We start from the raw sequence: 16,962 nt of genomic DNA on the forward strand, positions 1-16,962 counted from the left end.
ACCTCCATTTATTTCTATCTTCTTGAAATAGGGCTTTTCATAAATTGGAGTGGCTGTGATAGTTTATTTTTTATTTAATTACCAATACTATGATTGAAAATAATGCTTCGCTAAGATCTTTGGCCATGTTTAGGAGTATAAACATGGAATATATGAAAAAAAAAGATCAATTCCTGATAAAGATATTGAGAATTGTTTAAGATAGGAAAATTACATTTGATCAAAACGAAGAAGATTTGTCGTAAGGGAGATGTACTTGCGTAGTAAAAAAGACATGATCTTCATCAATATAAGCAAGTTGTCAATTCTAACTAGTTTGCAGTTCGATTAATGTACATATACATATAGGTACCACTTCTTATTAAGAAAGTTTGAAATACTTATGAAATGACCTTATTTATTGGCAAAGAAACTTTTCACTACGGTTACTTCGGAGTTCAACAGGTAAGGACTGACCTGGTTACTGTTAGGCAACAACATCCAAAAAAATGTGTCTAGTCCTAATTCTTTTTCGAAAATCACCCCTCAACCCCCTTTCCTACTTAAGATGTTCCCATAGTTCATAGCATTTTTTTTTTCACGGCAAAAAAATATATAAAAAACTGTTAAAAGTTACTAACCATACTCAAGTGTTCCAAGTCGTAAAATTTTCCTTTTCCACCCAACAGCTTTAAATACATAATACCTGGAAAGCGCACTTCTAGTAAAACTCTGTTATATACGTCAAGTCCCAATAGAATTCCAACTAGTTTGCAGCGGATAGGCCAATGAGGGATAATACATGGTGGGTAACAACTAATAAAAAAATGAGGGTCTAACCAATACATTTGGGATTCGGAATACCAGGTAAACATACCTGAAATAGATAAGAAAAAAGTTATTGAATACAAATAATATTTTAGACCACATTACCTTTCCATTTTTACTTAAAAAACAGAAGGGATATATAAAATCACAGGAATTTTTTTAAATTGTGACGGTGAGATTGGCATTAAATACTCACACACACACACAGACACACACACATATATATATATATACATATATATATATATATATATATATATATATATATATATATATATATATATATATATATATATATATATATATATATACATATATATATATACATATATATATATATATATATATATATATATATATATATATATATATATATATATATATATATATATATATATATATATATATATATATATATATATATAACCTTTTCTTAAGGTGCGTCGACAGTACCACGTTGTTTTCGGGATGTCGACGGAAATGGATGAAAAATTAATTATTCTTGAATGCTGTGTTGAACTTCGTGAACCGTAGTATGGAAAGAGGAGAAAAACTGGAGGGAATAATTGATACAGGCGTCGGATTTTTCAAGCCAAACGAAATTCTGAAAGCCAAAGAATCGCTCCATAAACTAATGCAGTTTGCAACACGCTGTAAAATTCACGCAAAAGATGAAGAGAATTTTACGGAAATTTGTAGATGGATTCACCAAGCTCAAGCCAAGAAGACTATATTGCCGACCTTTGTTATCGATTCTCCCAGCTCAGTCCCAACTACTAGTGAAGCTACTCCAGTAACCGTTGCTATTAAGGTGAATGAATTGTCTCGAGTTATTAAGAACTATTTTGCTATTAATGCCAACAAACGCATCGAATGGTCAAGCGTTTCAAACCAGCCTGATAAGACCTCCTATGCAATCGTACTGAAAAATCTGCCCGAGTCGCTTGATACCCCGAGTGCTAGGAAGAGGTTCATAAATTCGGTATGTGCGGATACTAGTGACATATCCGAGAGTCAAATCAAATCGAGAGTCAATTACGGAGAGTCAAATCGGACTGGAAACTAGTGGTTCGCTCGAAAAACACAGCTGAAACCATTGTTGAGTCAATCAAGACCAACCAGCCGCAGATCTCTGCTGCCATAAAGATCCCTAACCATATTGGCATAGTGAAACGAGTCCCCTCTGACGTATCGGTAGATGATCTAACTGCACTGATCCCCAGAGCTACGAAGTCTGAACAGTTTGGCAGTTCCCGTTCGTTCAAAGTATTTTTCAGCTGTCAATCGGATTTGGATAAATTTCTTAAGGACTCTGTGAAGATCTATTACGAACAACTGCCCACTGAAGAATTCCTTTTCTTACCCTGTTGTTGCTACTCATGCCACAACCAAGGTCACCTAGCTGCCAAGTGCTCCAATCGCCCTGTCTGCTCCAGATGTGGCGCGTCTGACCACGTCTCCAAAAAGAAGGATGCAGAAGTGTACTCGTGCTGTGTTTTGCGCTTCCTGCAAGAAAGCGGGTCATACCTGCTATAGCGTAGTGTCAGAAAAACAAGCAAAAGGCAACTCATTAACATGATGAATAACGAAATCTCTAACATTTCACTAATTTCTTGGAATATAAACGGAAATTTTTCCGAGCGGTCTCTTGTGGTTGACCAGTTTGTGAATAAATATAATGTGATATGCCTGCAAGAACATTTCATCACAGAAGCTGGCCTAAACCTACTAAATCTCTGGCCGTCCTACTCTGTGTTCTCCGTGCCTGCAAAACTTTCATCTCTGCGGGGCCGTCCGTCTGGCGGTATTGTCAAGTTGGTTAGCAATCGTCTCGCGTGCAAAGTATACGAGAACAGTGACAATTTTCTTGCAACTAAACTAGATAGCCTTCTAGTTATAAATGTGTACCTTCCAACTGATTACCGTGACGACAAATCTGATAGTGCTTGCCAAACTAGCCCGCTGCCTTAAAAAAGCCGAACGCGAGTCCCTTGAGTGCATAATAGTGGGTGACTTTAACTGTAATTTAGAAGTTGATATTAGTGCCCAAAATAGTCGTTTTTGCGATCTAATAGGGATACTTGAGAACCGTTTTACTATTCACCGGAAAAACCAGGACTTTTCGTATATCCACCAATCTGGTTCTACGTCCAATCTAGACCATATTGTCAGTTCTAGTTCTTTGCCAGTACGTGAGTTTCTTGTCCTTCCGAATAGTTTCACTTCGGATCATTTCCCAGTTCAGTGTATTATCAGTAGGCCTACCTTGCTTTCCGCTTCGAATAATCCGTCGATATTCACTCAGAGATGGCATGAGATTCCGGTTTGGCGTAAAATTGATAAAGAAAAGTTTCAAGATTCTTGTGATCTTGTTCTGTCAAAATTCGCGTGCCGTTTGACCTACTTATAAAGTTCTCTCATCGTGATGAGAGATGCGCGGCTACGTCTTAATATTTATTACGCCGAACTGACCCATGCTCTTCTGTTTGCCCAATCTCAGGGAGTACCTAAGTCTCTTGTCAGACAAAAAAGTCTAGACAAGGGATGGTCTTCTAACTCTTTGCCATAAAGCGCCTAGAACTAAGCTACCTTCTGGTACAAGACGTGGAAAGAATGTAGTACACCGCGCTCAGAATTAATGAAAGGAACTAGAGTTGCAACTAAATATAGGTATTGAATGTAACTTGCTTGTCACCGTCTGCAGTTGGAATCTGAGCTTTCTGAAAAAGTAATTAAAAATCCTAATCTGTTATGGAAAATGTTTGATAAGAAGGAGTCAGCGGGCCCCGAGTCAGATATTCCATCTTTAACATGGATAAACTATTACCTTGATGAGTTTTCAGCCTCAAAATACGATCTTTTCTGTTCAAGAAAAAATTTATGTTCATGATAAGCTTTCACCCCTTCTCTCCTCAATTCCAGATATGGATTTCATAGTTACCCAACCATAGGTTTTATCTACAGTCTGACGATTGAAACAGGAAAGGCCGACTGACATTGACCGTGTATCCGCCCTTCACCTTAGCCATTGCAGCCCAACTTTCTTGGAACACCTAACTCTTCTCTTTCAGATTATCTTCACAACTGGACTCGTACCATCGGCATTCAGTACTTGGTCGCTTAGGCCAGTCCCGAAAAAAGGAAAAAGTACTTCGGAATGTGCTTCGTTCAGACCGATCAGAGTAGCACCAATGCTTTGCAAAATCTTCGAACTTTTGGTCATTGATGAAATCCAGGAAAAATGTTGGAATCCCCCTTCGCAGTTTGGGTTCCAGAGGGGTTTTGGTTGCGGCCACGCCATTTCTGCTTTGGCTTCAGTCTTGATTGACGCTGATGAATCAAAGGAGTCCATTGTTAAAGGTCTGCATGACGTCTGCCGTGCCTAAGACTCACTTCTCCATGACCGACTCATTCTGGATATGGGAAAGAGAGGTTAACAGAAGGACATCCTACTACCTAGTAAAGATATACACGATCAGGTGTAGGAGTAACTCTTACTTCCTGGTCAGGGTCGAGCCCTCAATGAGCGTACGCCTGACGTGATACTCCCTCACCAAAGGAATCCTGTAGTCCCATTAGAAAAGAGTGTTCAACGAGGGTCAGCCAGATCTTCTCGTCCTTTTAATGACTGTGCTATTGAACCACAGTCTACTATCAAGAAAACATGCATAGCTTGTGGCATAGACATTACAATGATAGCCTACGCTGATAACATTCTGAACCCCAGCCGCACAGTCGCAGGTACAGAGACAACCTTCTCCACACTACAATCAAATTACAGTCGCATTGGCCTTGAATTTAACCCGCGGAAGTCGGATATTCTTCTGTTCAACTAGCGCCAAGAAGAGGTCTCGTCTCTGAGGCCGGGAAAACTGTCTGTAGCCCCTGTATCGAAAATTATTTACCTTGGTTTACCAATTGGAAAGGATCTAAAAACTACCTGCTCCTTTTTTATTGATCATCTCTGTAAACGTCGGGCTTTTGCTTACAGTAGAGTAGTTTCATCTAAAATTCGTCTCAACCGCTTAGATTTGGCTTAACTTCATGACATTGCAGTTCGCTTCTAGGTTTAATACTCAAGCCAGTTTTGGAGGGGGTTTCTTAAGACAATGAAAAAAAGACTCATATTTACGTTTCTTATGTGTGCGAAGTTCTTGTTGTAGTTCCTGCTGTGGCTGGAAAATTAAAACTTCATTAAAATTTTTAAAATTACGGATCCGACGACAGCTATAACTGAACAAATTAAACAGTACAACGAGAAAGTTTCTTCCCACCCTTGGTACCGTTTGCTAAGGCAGTAAATCGCAGTCCATTTAATTTTATTTGCACATCTCTTGTCATATTAAGACTTTTTACCGTCTCTTGTCATATTTAGACTAGATGATTGAGTCCGTTGATTTTGAATTGAAATTATCTAGTATTTTGCTGTAGATTAGGTTAGTTGAATTGAAGTTATCAATCATATTGCTTATTGTTCTTCAGTACTTGGGAGTTTAAAAAGTAAAATATCTTACATATATATATATATATATATATATATATATATATATATATATATATATATATATATATATATATATATATATATATATATATATATATATATATATATATATATATATATATATATATATATATATATATATATATATATATATATATAGCCTGTGTTACCACAGGCTTGTTACAACCACCCAGAAAAATACAAATTCTTCCTTAAAGTCATGACCTATTTAGATCATTCTTATGGCCAGTCATACTCATTTTCTCGCAATCGCTTGTAATTTTCGCTACAGCTTATCTTCTAACCCCTTATTTCTTGGTTCTCTCTGTGGCATGGTGGTCGGCGTTTACCCCCCAGAAAATACCCCCCCCCCCGCCCCACGTGAAGAATAAGGCTTTCCAAATTTGTTTCACGATTTTATTCATTTACTCTTTGCTTACAAGGCAGCAAAAAAAAAAATCAGAAATTTGCTTTTTGATTTGGTCCCTTTCAAGTTTCAGTTTTCAGATTCATTTTTTTTATTTGATCCCTTAGTGACAGGTCAATATTAATTGCGTATTCAGTTAGGGCCTTTGAATGAAACCAAAAATTACTCATTATAAATTATTTTAGTTCTTCTTCTGTCATTTATATTTTCATTTTTACAGAAATGAATTAAAAAGGAACAGAGATTAAATATATAAAAAAAAACTGAACAAAAGTTATGAGCGAAGCCAAGACTCGAAGATAAAAAAATAGATATTATAATGAATAATGAAATAAAAGTTAAAAGAAACAGATGTTACACTTAATAAAAAATTAAACCAATAATAAACTTATAGTCAACCAAAATTAAAACTGGTTTAAAACTCAAACTTTAAAAGAACAGAGATTATTAAATATATGAACTAGTAAGTCGTCCCCATGCATCCCAAAAATAATTTTAAAAAAGGTATTAAAAGACAGGCATTAAAGTTAAAAGAAAGAGATATTAGACTTTATAAAATATGAAAGCAATAATGAACCTATGATGTACCAAAAATAAAACTGACATTCAACTCAAAACGCACAGAAATTACTTGATATGCGAACTGAAAAGTCATCCCCCTTTCACCCCAATTATAGTATCAATTGCACTTTACTGAAAAAAAAAAAAAACGTATCCAGAGTGAAGGGTGTTACGAGGCTTCAACACCACCCCCCCTCACCTAAAGGTTCAATTCTACTTGTTTATTTATATTTTAGTAGCTATTTTAGAAAAATAGTATTTAAGAAAAAAACTAATTTTAAAAATCGCATGTTTCAGACGAAGAAAGAGATGGAACACAGAAGGATAGAACAGATGAAAAATGTTGTGAAGCAGAACTGGTTATTTGAGACTTCTTAAATTTAAGAAAAGTTTGATTATTTTTAAAGGCTTTAATCCCGTAATGACCGCCTGTAAAAACACTAGTCAATTACAAAATTGAATTTAAAATCCTGTCAAAATAGATCAGACGAAGAAAAGAGCGACAATCAACGCCAATTGGGACACAATATTCAAATAATCTATTTAAAGTAAAAAGCTCACCCAAGTTGTCATTGAAGACATCCATAATAACTCTCTGCAAATGCCACCCGCATCACTTCCTTCTTCTTCAAAATCTAGAGCAAGTTGTTTGTGAAAATCCTGGGGTCTTTCACGATCGATCTCTTTTAACTGAAATAAAAAGAAATAATCGACAATGACGTTATTACATTAAAAAAACCCTCATGTAATAGAAGAGAAAAAAAAGAAACCCCCAACTAGCTAAACTAATTTTATCATGCACTGAGTCCATCTTCTTGATTTTCTACTTACCTTACCTTTTCATTCAAGCATTCTCGTAGCTACAAAGGGTTCTCTACCCACATCCTCCAGAAAACTTTAGACAAGCACAATTCTTTTTAGTTTATTTTACTTGTGCACCCCATCGACGTCGTCCATCCCAAATTGCTTTGCTGCATCCATGTCGGCAGAAAAGAGAGTTTATTTATTGTCCTCAGATGTATCACTGACGAGATATTCATTATGGTCATTAGTTAAGTGACCAGAATAGAATATAATTGTCACTTCAACGTTTGTGCCTTTTTTGCTTCTATTGAGGTTAGTCATTAAGACTTCCAATTCTTTTTAAGATTTCTTTGTGAGGTTTTACTATCATTCAGATATACTGTCCTGAAATACTATCAGATATACGCTGTCAGTTAGATATTGATGGTAGGTGAACCAAATGTCTGGAGTTGCTGAAATACCTATAAAAGCATCCCTAGACCGAATAGAAAATTACTTAAACTACAAATTGCTTGAGATAAGCGCAAAATGTTATCTGTTTTAAATCTGTTTAATGGCCAATAAAACTGGAAGCACCTTAAAAAATAAATAAATAAATAATCTGAACTTGTGAACAAGCAGAAAATCGGATAAAAGTAAGATACAGATTATCGAATAAACAAATTGGAACCGGAATCTTAAGAAAATAGAAAACTAGAGGAAACTCCTTATAATGAAGGTATTGAGAATTAAGAAAGATCACTTCCCCTCCGCCCATGGGCGCCCATAAGCTGAATTCCAGGGGGGGGCAAACCTCATCTAATTGGCACTTTTAATGCTATATAATAGAAATCTCAGAAAAAAAATATAAAAATAAGGCAGCATCATTCAGCAAGAGGGGGGGGGGGAGCCCCCCCTCATATGGGCGCCCATGCCACCGCCCCGCATCCAGTGCTCTTTGGAAACTCCCGATAATGAAGGTATTGGGAAGAAAGAAAGACCACTTCCCCTCCGCCCCTCTTCCAGTGCTCTTTGGATACTTCCTATAATGAAGGTATTGAGAATTAAGAAAGATCACTTCCCCTCCGCCCCTCTTCCAGTGCTCTTTGGAAAGTCCCTATAATGAAGGTATTGAGAATTAATAAAGATCACTTCCCCTCCGCCCCTCTTCCAGTACTCTTTGGAAACTCCCCATAATGAAGGTATTGAGAATAAAGAAAGATCACTTCCCCTCCGCCACTCTTCCAGTGCTCTTTGGAAACACCCTATAATGAAGGTATTGAGAATTAAAAAAGATCACTCCCCCCCCCCCGCCCCTCTTCCTGCTCTTTGGAAACTCCCTATAATGAAGGTATTGAGAATTAAGAAAGATCACTTCCACTCCGCCCCTCTTCCAGTGCTCTTTCTGCTACTTGAGTACTAATACTTTACTCTTAGTAGCTGCTCCTGCATTGCCCTTTCTTTGTTTTTTAGTACGAAACAAAATCAGACTTGATTCACATTTTCAGTTGTTTTTTTTTCTGCCGTTATTCAACAACTTTCCTTGGGTTTTTATTATTATTTCTTTTAAGTTTCTTTTTTCTTTGCATTGAAACGAAAGAACGGAAGTCAAAACATCTACTGTTTTCTTCAAATATTTGTCAACTTTTTGAACAAACAACCCTTTGTTTCGCACCATTATCGTTTTGTTAGTCACAAATGGTAATTTCAATTATAATTAACATAAAGTGCAAGCCTTTTATTAGTGGCTAAGCATTAGCTGCCTTTGTCTATTGTTAAAAATTGAATCCATTCGTTTTAATTGAAATCTGATAAATGTTGTAAAAATTAAATTATTATGGAAGATATTTGAGTAAGACCTAGAGTAAATTACTAGCCAACTACTTTTACTTCCCTCTAGTAGAGTGTCATCTGCAAAATCCCCAATCTCAAGGCTAACTTCATTAAATTGACTGAAGTTCTTCATTAGGACCATTTTAGCACAAGGAGTAATAGTGAACCAAGCATGTCGCAATAGGCTCAATTCAACTTTCCGCCAATATTTGTTCCTATAGTTCACCCCTATAAGATTTGTTCTATAGCGATATTGCGATTCATCTGATAATTTGCAAGATATTCGGTCGTTATAAAATTTGAAGACAGGTATTATTCCACTCAAGCATAAGTTTGCTGAAATTACAAGCTTTTCAGCCACTTGGTCTGCTCGTCTGACAGCCTATAAATAAAGTGCCAAAATTTAAGCTGGGACGGAGTTTGTTTCTGTCAATAAACAAATTTATCACACAATCCCAAGGACTGTTATAAATTTCACTTTGAGTTTCAGGTACATAAATTGCGAATCCAAATCCATGAATTCAGTTAATGATAGATCACAGAAAATGGTCCTTATACTTCATACCTGTACTCACATTTTAATGTTATTTCAAAACTATTCCTCTCTAATTTTACACCTCGGAAAAATTTCCTCCCTCAGACCATTTAATTCCTCACAACAACCCAAAAAATGCAACAAGTCATCTTCCACATCAACACACATTAAGCAAAAATAAGGACCTTAATCCAACTTCCTCCTCCACAACCTTTTCTCCTGTCACACAAGCACTCTTGGTATGCTACCTTTAACAGCTTTACTGAACCCTGTCGAACTTATTCTCAATTTGAAATCCAATCAAAACTTCTAAATTACGATCATGAATAAACACATGCTTTAACTTACTACTGGAAATCTCCTTCATTAATTTAATGCCGCTTAGGCCTATTTTTCTTAGACTATTTCTTGGTGCACTCCAAATCGCCCTTAATCCTCTATTCATCATTAGATCTATATGGCTACCCCACCTACCATTTAATAAAACCTTACACCCTAAGTATGCTAACTAATTTGGGTTTACGATTTTTTACCATTTACATACCAATTTTCCCTAAATTCCAAATAGTTCCCCAAACACTACAAATGCTGACTTATCAGCATTTAACTTTAACTGCATCAATGCTAAGTTCTCATTGTTCAAATCTGAAAGTCTTTGCAATTCAGCGCCAAGTTCTGCTACCAATAGAATGTCATCAGCGAAAAGAAGAGGAACAAGATCTATCTGATAATTCCACAATAAGTGCAGCCCTATTATTAAAGTACTCTTCTATGTCGTTAATAAATAAAGACAACAGCCTAGATGACAAAATTAAATCCTTGCTTAACCTTTCTATTACATTTGTTTACTTAAAAAAAAAAAAAACATTTTTCAACTGAAGCTACTATCCTAACTACGGTACACATTGTTACTAAAATCTTAACAGATCTACATGGTAATTCCAATTACAACATTATTAAAGTCTCTTACTATGAAATCTAGATGACAATCTTCTTGAACTTCAAATGGACGGCAATTTATCAAATTATTGGCATAATAAAGAAGTTTAAGCCAATAAATGTATCCAAAGATTCGTTCAGCCTTGTAATCAAAAGCTGTCCACAAGTGTTTCCATTCTTCCCTTATATCATTACCGGCAATACCGTAATAAACCATACATCTATATCTACATAATTCATTATCAATAGATTTGTGTATGGCCTTGACAAGTTTGTTCAGGTATGCTGCTGACTGCCTTGCGAAAAATCGTACCAAACAGGCAGCCGATTTTGGACATAAAAGGAGAATTAATCCAGAGATCTCTGGAACGAGTGAATATTCGTCATCATCGTAATCATCAAGCACTGGTAACTCACAAAAAATTACAATTATGTTCAATACGTTGCATATTTCTAAGGGCTTGCCTGAGCAGAGGACCTTGCCTGTGGCCAAGTAATAGTGTCTGAGAACAGTTTCGGGCCTACGTGATCTACTATCACGGTGGTAATCGGGGTCAAGAAGAAGTGGTACATTTTTAAACTGCTCCATCATCCAATCATCCAGCCGAAGACCCTTTGAAAGAGTGCCACATAATTTGTCAATGCTGCCTTTAAATAAATGTGCAAACTTTCCATTGGAACAAACCTCGGCCTTCATCATCAGCACATAGAAGTGACGCAGATACTCTACATCCACTGAAAAAACAAAGTTCGATTTCACATATTAGAGACATACTAGTAGAGAATTAATATTAAAAAAGGTAAAATTTTTAGGAGTTTTAATAACATATTTCTTCTGTGCTATAAAACGTTAAGTTTGGCACATATTGACGGCAGCCCTTCAATAATTTTTAATAGTAAATATTTTAAATTAACAATAAATAGTTTTCAATTGATTGATCTGTTATCGCCGAAAACAAAGCTCCTTCTAAAAAATGCCAGCCCCCCCCCTCCAGGAAATTTTCTGGTGAGGCGTGTCACCCCCTCACTTCATTTTTTTCTACCTGTATTTTGTTAAACATGAGAATCTAATGCTTTAGGCTACATAGAGAAAAACCGTCGAAAAGAAAAACTGAACTTCTAAACAACGCAAATACAAAGCACGTAATTGCTCAAAACAACATTTACATATCTTAGACGACGTAATAGTGCTGCCTAAGTAAAGTAAGAAGTTGAAACAATTAATTATTTGTTTATTTTCTATTTTTTTTTTATTCACCAAGGTGGTTCATGTGGAATGAGTGCATATCTAAAGTCTTCAGTTGATTGGTGACGCCCGCTATTGCTGAAACAAAGCTTCGGCTAGAACTTGCCAGCCCGCTTCCCGCCTCAGGATATTTCCTCGCGAGGCTTATTACGCTCTGCCTCGTCTTTTCCCATCTGTGTAGTGTTAAACGTACGAATTTAACATTTTAGGTAATATAGGGAAGATCTTCACAGTGGAAGGGGCACTATCATCCCACTCTCCATAGCACAAATAATAAAGGTATAGACCAAGTATTTTTCCGGAATTTAGGAGGTATTCAATTTAAAATAAGATTGTTTTTGATCACTTGCAAACATAAAGAAGCGGAGTATAGGCCAGAATATCCCAGGAAGCCAAGTTTCCCAAAAAAATATTATTTTCAATTTCAATTTCTAGGGTAAACTGCAAATTTCTATCATAAGTATTACGATGATTTAAAAAACCCTGAAGTTCACTTTTCCCGTAATTCCAAAGTGAAATTACGTCATCCCTTTAGCGACTGCAATATATATAACTTAAAAATATGAGCTTAATGCCCAAATTTCGAGGTTCTCGACATAAATATATGCCATTATCCCAAACATAAAGATACTCCCATTGGTAGCCCTTTTATTTTCCGATAAAAGGAATCACGGAAATGAAAATACATTGAAAACTTATTACAAATTTTAACTAGGGTCATTGAAAATTCACAATCAAGTCCTGTTGCTGAATCTTTGATTAAGTGGTAATTTTCTTCAATTTTATTTTTGATAATTGCTTGGAAATAGCTATATATTTGCTTGAAACATCTATATTTGCCTGGAACATCTATATTTGTATACATGAAAACAATGTCAAAACTACAAACTATTGTTTTTTCTGATATACATGTGTCATGCATATCACAAGTCATCTTCCACATCAACACACATTAAGCAAAAATAAGGACCTTAATCCAACTTCCTCCTCCACAACCTTTTCTCCTGTCACACAAGCACTCTTGGTATGCTACCTTTAACAGCTTTACTGAACCCTGTCCAACTTATTCTCAATTTGAAATCCAATCAAAACTTCTAAATTACGATCATAAATAAACACATGCTTTAACTTACTACTGGAAATCTCCTTCATTAATTTAATGCCGCTTAGGCCTATTTTTCTTAGACTATTTCTTGGTGCACTCCAAATCGCCCTTAATCCTCTATTCATCATTAGATCTATATGGCTACCCCACCTACCATTTAATAAAACCTTACACCCTAAGTATGCTAACTAATTTGGGTTTACGATTTTTTACCATTTACATACAAATTTTCCCTAAATTCCAAATAGTTCCCCAAACACTACAAATGCTGACTTATCAGCATTTAACTTTAACTGCATCAATGCTAAGTTCTCATTGATCAAATCTGAAAGTCTTTGCAATTCAGCGCCAAGTTCTGCTACCAATAGAATGTCATCAGCGAAAAGAAGAGGAACAAGATCTATCTGATAATTCCACAATAAGTGCAGCCCTATTATTAAAGTACTCTTCTATGTCGTTAATAAATAAAGACAACAGCCTAGATGACAAAATTAAATCCTTGCTTAACCTTTCTATTACATTTGTTTACTTAAAAAAAAACATTTTTCAACTGAAGCTACCATGGGGGAAAAATTTATTGTATAATTGGGTGTTGATTTTACAATTCTCTTTTAGCTGCTTTAATTCATTTATAACATTATTAGCAAACTGATCAGTAGGATCATGAGTTATCATTTTTTATGTAGTTTTGTCATTTAAATGTGAATAGATTTTGTGGTCATAATCTGCTGTGTCCATGACAACAAGTGAATTGCATTTGTCTGCTTTGGTTATTATAATAGACAGATCTTTGCGGAGATTAGATGATATTTTTATGTTGTGCAAATTTTCTGGTATAAAACTGGTAGGAGAGTCTCCAACCAATTTTAAACCATATTCATTATATTCTTCATATACAATCTAACTATATATAAGGATTGTTCTGGGTAGCCGGCTGACTGACCGTATTTCAAACAATAGGCTGTACGAAAAATGTGGTTCCATACCACTCTCTGGGGCTATAATGAAAGAAAGGTTGAGATGGCTAGGGCACGTTGTGCGGATGAAGAATGACAGATTGCCGAAGATTGTTCTTTTCGGCCAACCGTCTAGGGCTTAACGGAAAGCAAGTCGTCTTCGTCTGGGGTGGGAGGACGTCATAAATAAAGATTTAAAGGAAATGAGAACGTCGTGGGAGGGTGTAAAAAGGAAGGCTTTGAATAGATTGGGATGGAGGAGGAGTGTGCGCAGCTGTTGGCCTCAGGCGGTTTGGTGCTGTGGTTAGTTGTTAGTAGTAGTAGTAGTAATAGGTAATAGCAGTGAACCTATTACAAAAATAGACCTTTAAGGCTTGCTGCCAAAAAAGGAAGATTAGCTTTGAAAACTTGCATTTAATTATTTTATTTCATTTGAAGGAATTTTATCATCTCACAACACTTTATTTATCAGTCCTGGTTGAACTTCTTTGAAGTAATGATGCTAGGACTATTCAAAAAGTTTTTTAAAAATATTTTTAGTTTTAAAGTTTGCATTTTAATGTAAGTTAATATATATATGTTTTTGTTGGTGTTGTGCTGAAGACAAAGGGTCGAAATATCCACTGAATTGAATTTGACTGTCTTGAGAAAAATGTTCTTCATTGTTTCTAAGTGCTTTTGTTTGTTATGAAAGACAGTGTGGTCTTTGTTGCTATTTATGCAAATATATAGCTCCATTTTTTTCTAAAGTATTATATTTTCATCATTTTTTGGTATTTTTCATTAGGATTAACCTAACTTCACTTCTTGAGCGTTGGCGGTATAATACTTACTCGCCGATTAAAGGGATTCGTCCTTTTGCCAGGAATTTTTCCCATTTAAAATTTGTTGAATTTTGCTTCATTTGGTATATAAACCCTGCATGAAGGCCAATCCTAATATTAACACAATAAGATTAAAAAAACATTGTGGCAGAATTGGGTTTGCCATTCAAGAGTTTTCCTGAATATAATATTCTTACTGTAAAAATTGCAGTCCCTCCCCTCTTAATGAGACAAAATTAAGCTATAGATTATATTAAAATTCAGGGAATAATTGATTAAAGCGGAAATGACCCCAAAATATGATTCATAAAAAATTGCATATTATAGCCAAAAGTTCAAATTCAGTTATTATTTCAAGATTGTTTTCTTGTTACGTTTCATATTATTTTCAGACTTATTTTTTTACAAACTTTGTGGTCTTTATTTCTTACTCTGCTACCTGATACCTGTGTTTGAATATTGATCAAACAGTTTGGGCTAATGAACTGTAAGTAACTCGACCTAACAGCAACCAAAACTCTAAAACAGAGCAATTAAAAAATAAAAGAGCTGTTTTTGTCTTTGATATTCTTCTATTTTACCTGGTGATGTATCTTTTCTGAAATATCTCTTCTCGTGAGATGTACGTATCTCTTCTCTTCTGCAAGAAGAGATGTATCTCTTCTCACAGTGCTGCTTTTTAAAACTTGTTCAAACTAAAAGCTCATTGAGCTTCAATGTCACTATGTGAAAATTTACTTTTACATTGTTGTTATCGTTTGCCCTTGTGGACAAGTATTTCCTTAATTCTCTTCAACTGAAAGTGAATATTTGTCAAAATCTCGCAAAAACAGCTAAATTCTCTAAAAACTGTTTACTCGTCAGTTGAAAGAATCTTGAAAGGGATGGCAGCTATTAAGGTGTACACAAAGTTAAAGCAGGTAATGGGAGAGCTGGAACATGGTAGTAGCCTAATAGCATTTTTTTGTACAAAAACAGCCACAGTACAATGTAGCAGCAATTCTCTGTTTATTTTGGGGATTAGGGCAAAACTAATATCAATGGTTCATAATCCATGTGACTGCCAATCAATATTATTGTCCCAGAAAATCAAATGATTCTTTTTACAGTTGTAGAATAGTGATCAATTATGCAGTTGGGTATGAATTATTTTTATAATAAAAATAGCATTGGAGTGTACAACTCCATCCATTTAGCAACAGCAGTAAACTACATAAAGTATACTTCAGACTTTGAATACTATACTTCACTAGCAGTATTAGAGTGAATATGATACAGTACTTTTGACAAAATGGTACACATAAAATAATGGAGTATGATATTTAAGGCTAGTATATGGCTTGCCACTAAATTAGATAACATTATTAATTGTGATTTAGAAAAATATTGATATTTCTAATTGCAAGCTATAGTAAGTGGTATTTGTTACCTTTCATCAACTTTTATCCATAAACATGCTTTTTGCTCAAAGCAAAGCTATCAAAACAGAATTTGTACTGCTAAGTGTCAGCAGTTTTGGAATTCTGCTGCTGGTAGCTTTGAAACTTTTGCACACCTGTTTCTGGCCTTATTAGACAGTAGGGAAACTACACCTTGTCAATGTTTGCCATCATTGCTCCCCAAAAGTAGAAGGGTGATATCTCCTTGTTTCTCCTCACCAGTGACTGGAAGATGGGTTTTGGCCAGACCAATAACGTCCCAATGTACCGTTTTATCTCTTGGTACTGATGCATTATATCTAAACCAGTGCTATAAACTGTACAAGGAAACCAGACACAAAACCAATCAAACGGTTATTTGCAAGAGATAAATGATTTCATTGCGTGGTTTCTAATTGAGTTTACAATATTTAAACAATTGTTTTTTGGGGTTTAGGGGGGGGGAAGGTACCTAGGTTAGGTTACGTATTTAATAATATGCTATGCTTTAACCACCACCCCCCACCCCCTAAGGTGCAAATAAATAGCCCAAATGTGTTTCTAAACTATTATATATTCATCCTATTTTATTTATTTCATTAGCATTAACCAAAATTGACTTCTTTCATGCATAGCGCTGGTTTAGATATAATGCACCAGCACCTATCTCTTGTAGGATTAGGTCCCATTTCCCTTGTTTGGCAAGGGTTCTAGTGTTGAGGGTACCTATTAACATAGTTATTTTGGAAGAACAATGGCCTCCAGGTTTGGAGTTTGTCAACGTACATTTATTTGCGCAATTTATGGTTGTTGAGTTGTCTGCTGCCCCAGATAAGGTGGTTCTTAACGTATTGCCGTTGATTACCCTGGACATGGTAGCACTGGTTCTCATGTTTGATCTCTTGTTCATATTCAGCAATAAAAGCAAAGAAGGGGTTTCTTACCTGGCTTCAGAACAGTGGTAAGCCACTCCTCTCTGTCCCTAGCAGGAGCCGACTGTATCTACTAACAATTGTTTGTCCTT

General features: G+C 35.6%; 1 protein-coding gene across 1 annotated transcript; it reads right to left on the reverse strand.

Annotated features, from left to right (window-relative positions):
- Window positions 1-690: 690 nt before the first annotated feature.
- On the reverse strand, window positions 691-16,929 carry LOC148956569 (uncharacterized). The gene is made up of 4 exons (XM_089085973.1): window positions 16,883-16,929; window positions 10,421-11,124; window positions 6,861-6,989; window positions 691-856 (listed from the first exon to the last, which is right to left on the reverse strand). Exons 2-4 carry the CDS (start codon window positions 11,087-11,089, stop codon window positions 815-817), a joined length of 840 nt encoding a protein of 279 aa, XP_088942099.1. The 5' UTR covers window positions 11,090-11,124; window positions 16,883-16,929; the 3' UTR covers window positions 691-814.
- Window positions 16,930-16,962: the final 33 nt, after the last annotated feature.

This window comes from Artemia sp. Qi Xiang Cuo, chromosome 1 (genome assembly GCF_049724085.1).
Source record: "Artemia sp. Qi Xiang Cuo chromosome 1, ASM4972408v1, whole genome shotgun sequence".
NCBI lineage: Eukaryota > Metazoa > Arthropoda > Branchiopoda > Anostraca > Artemiidae > Artemia > Artemia sp. Qi Xiang Cuo.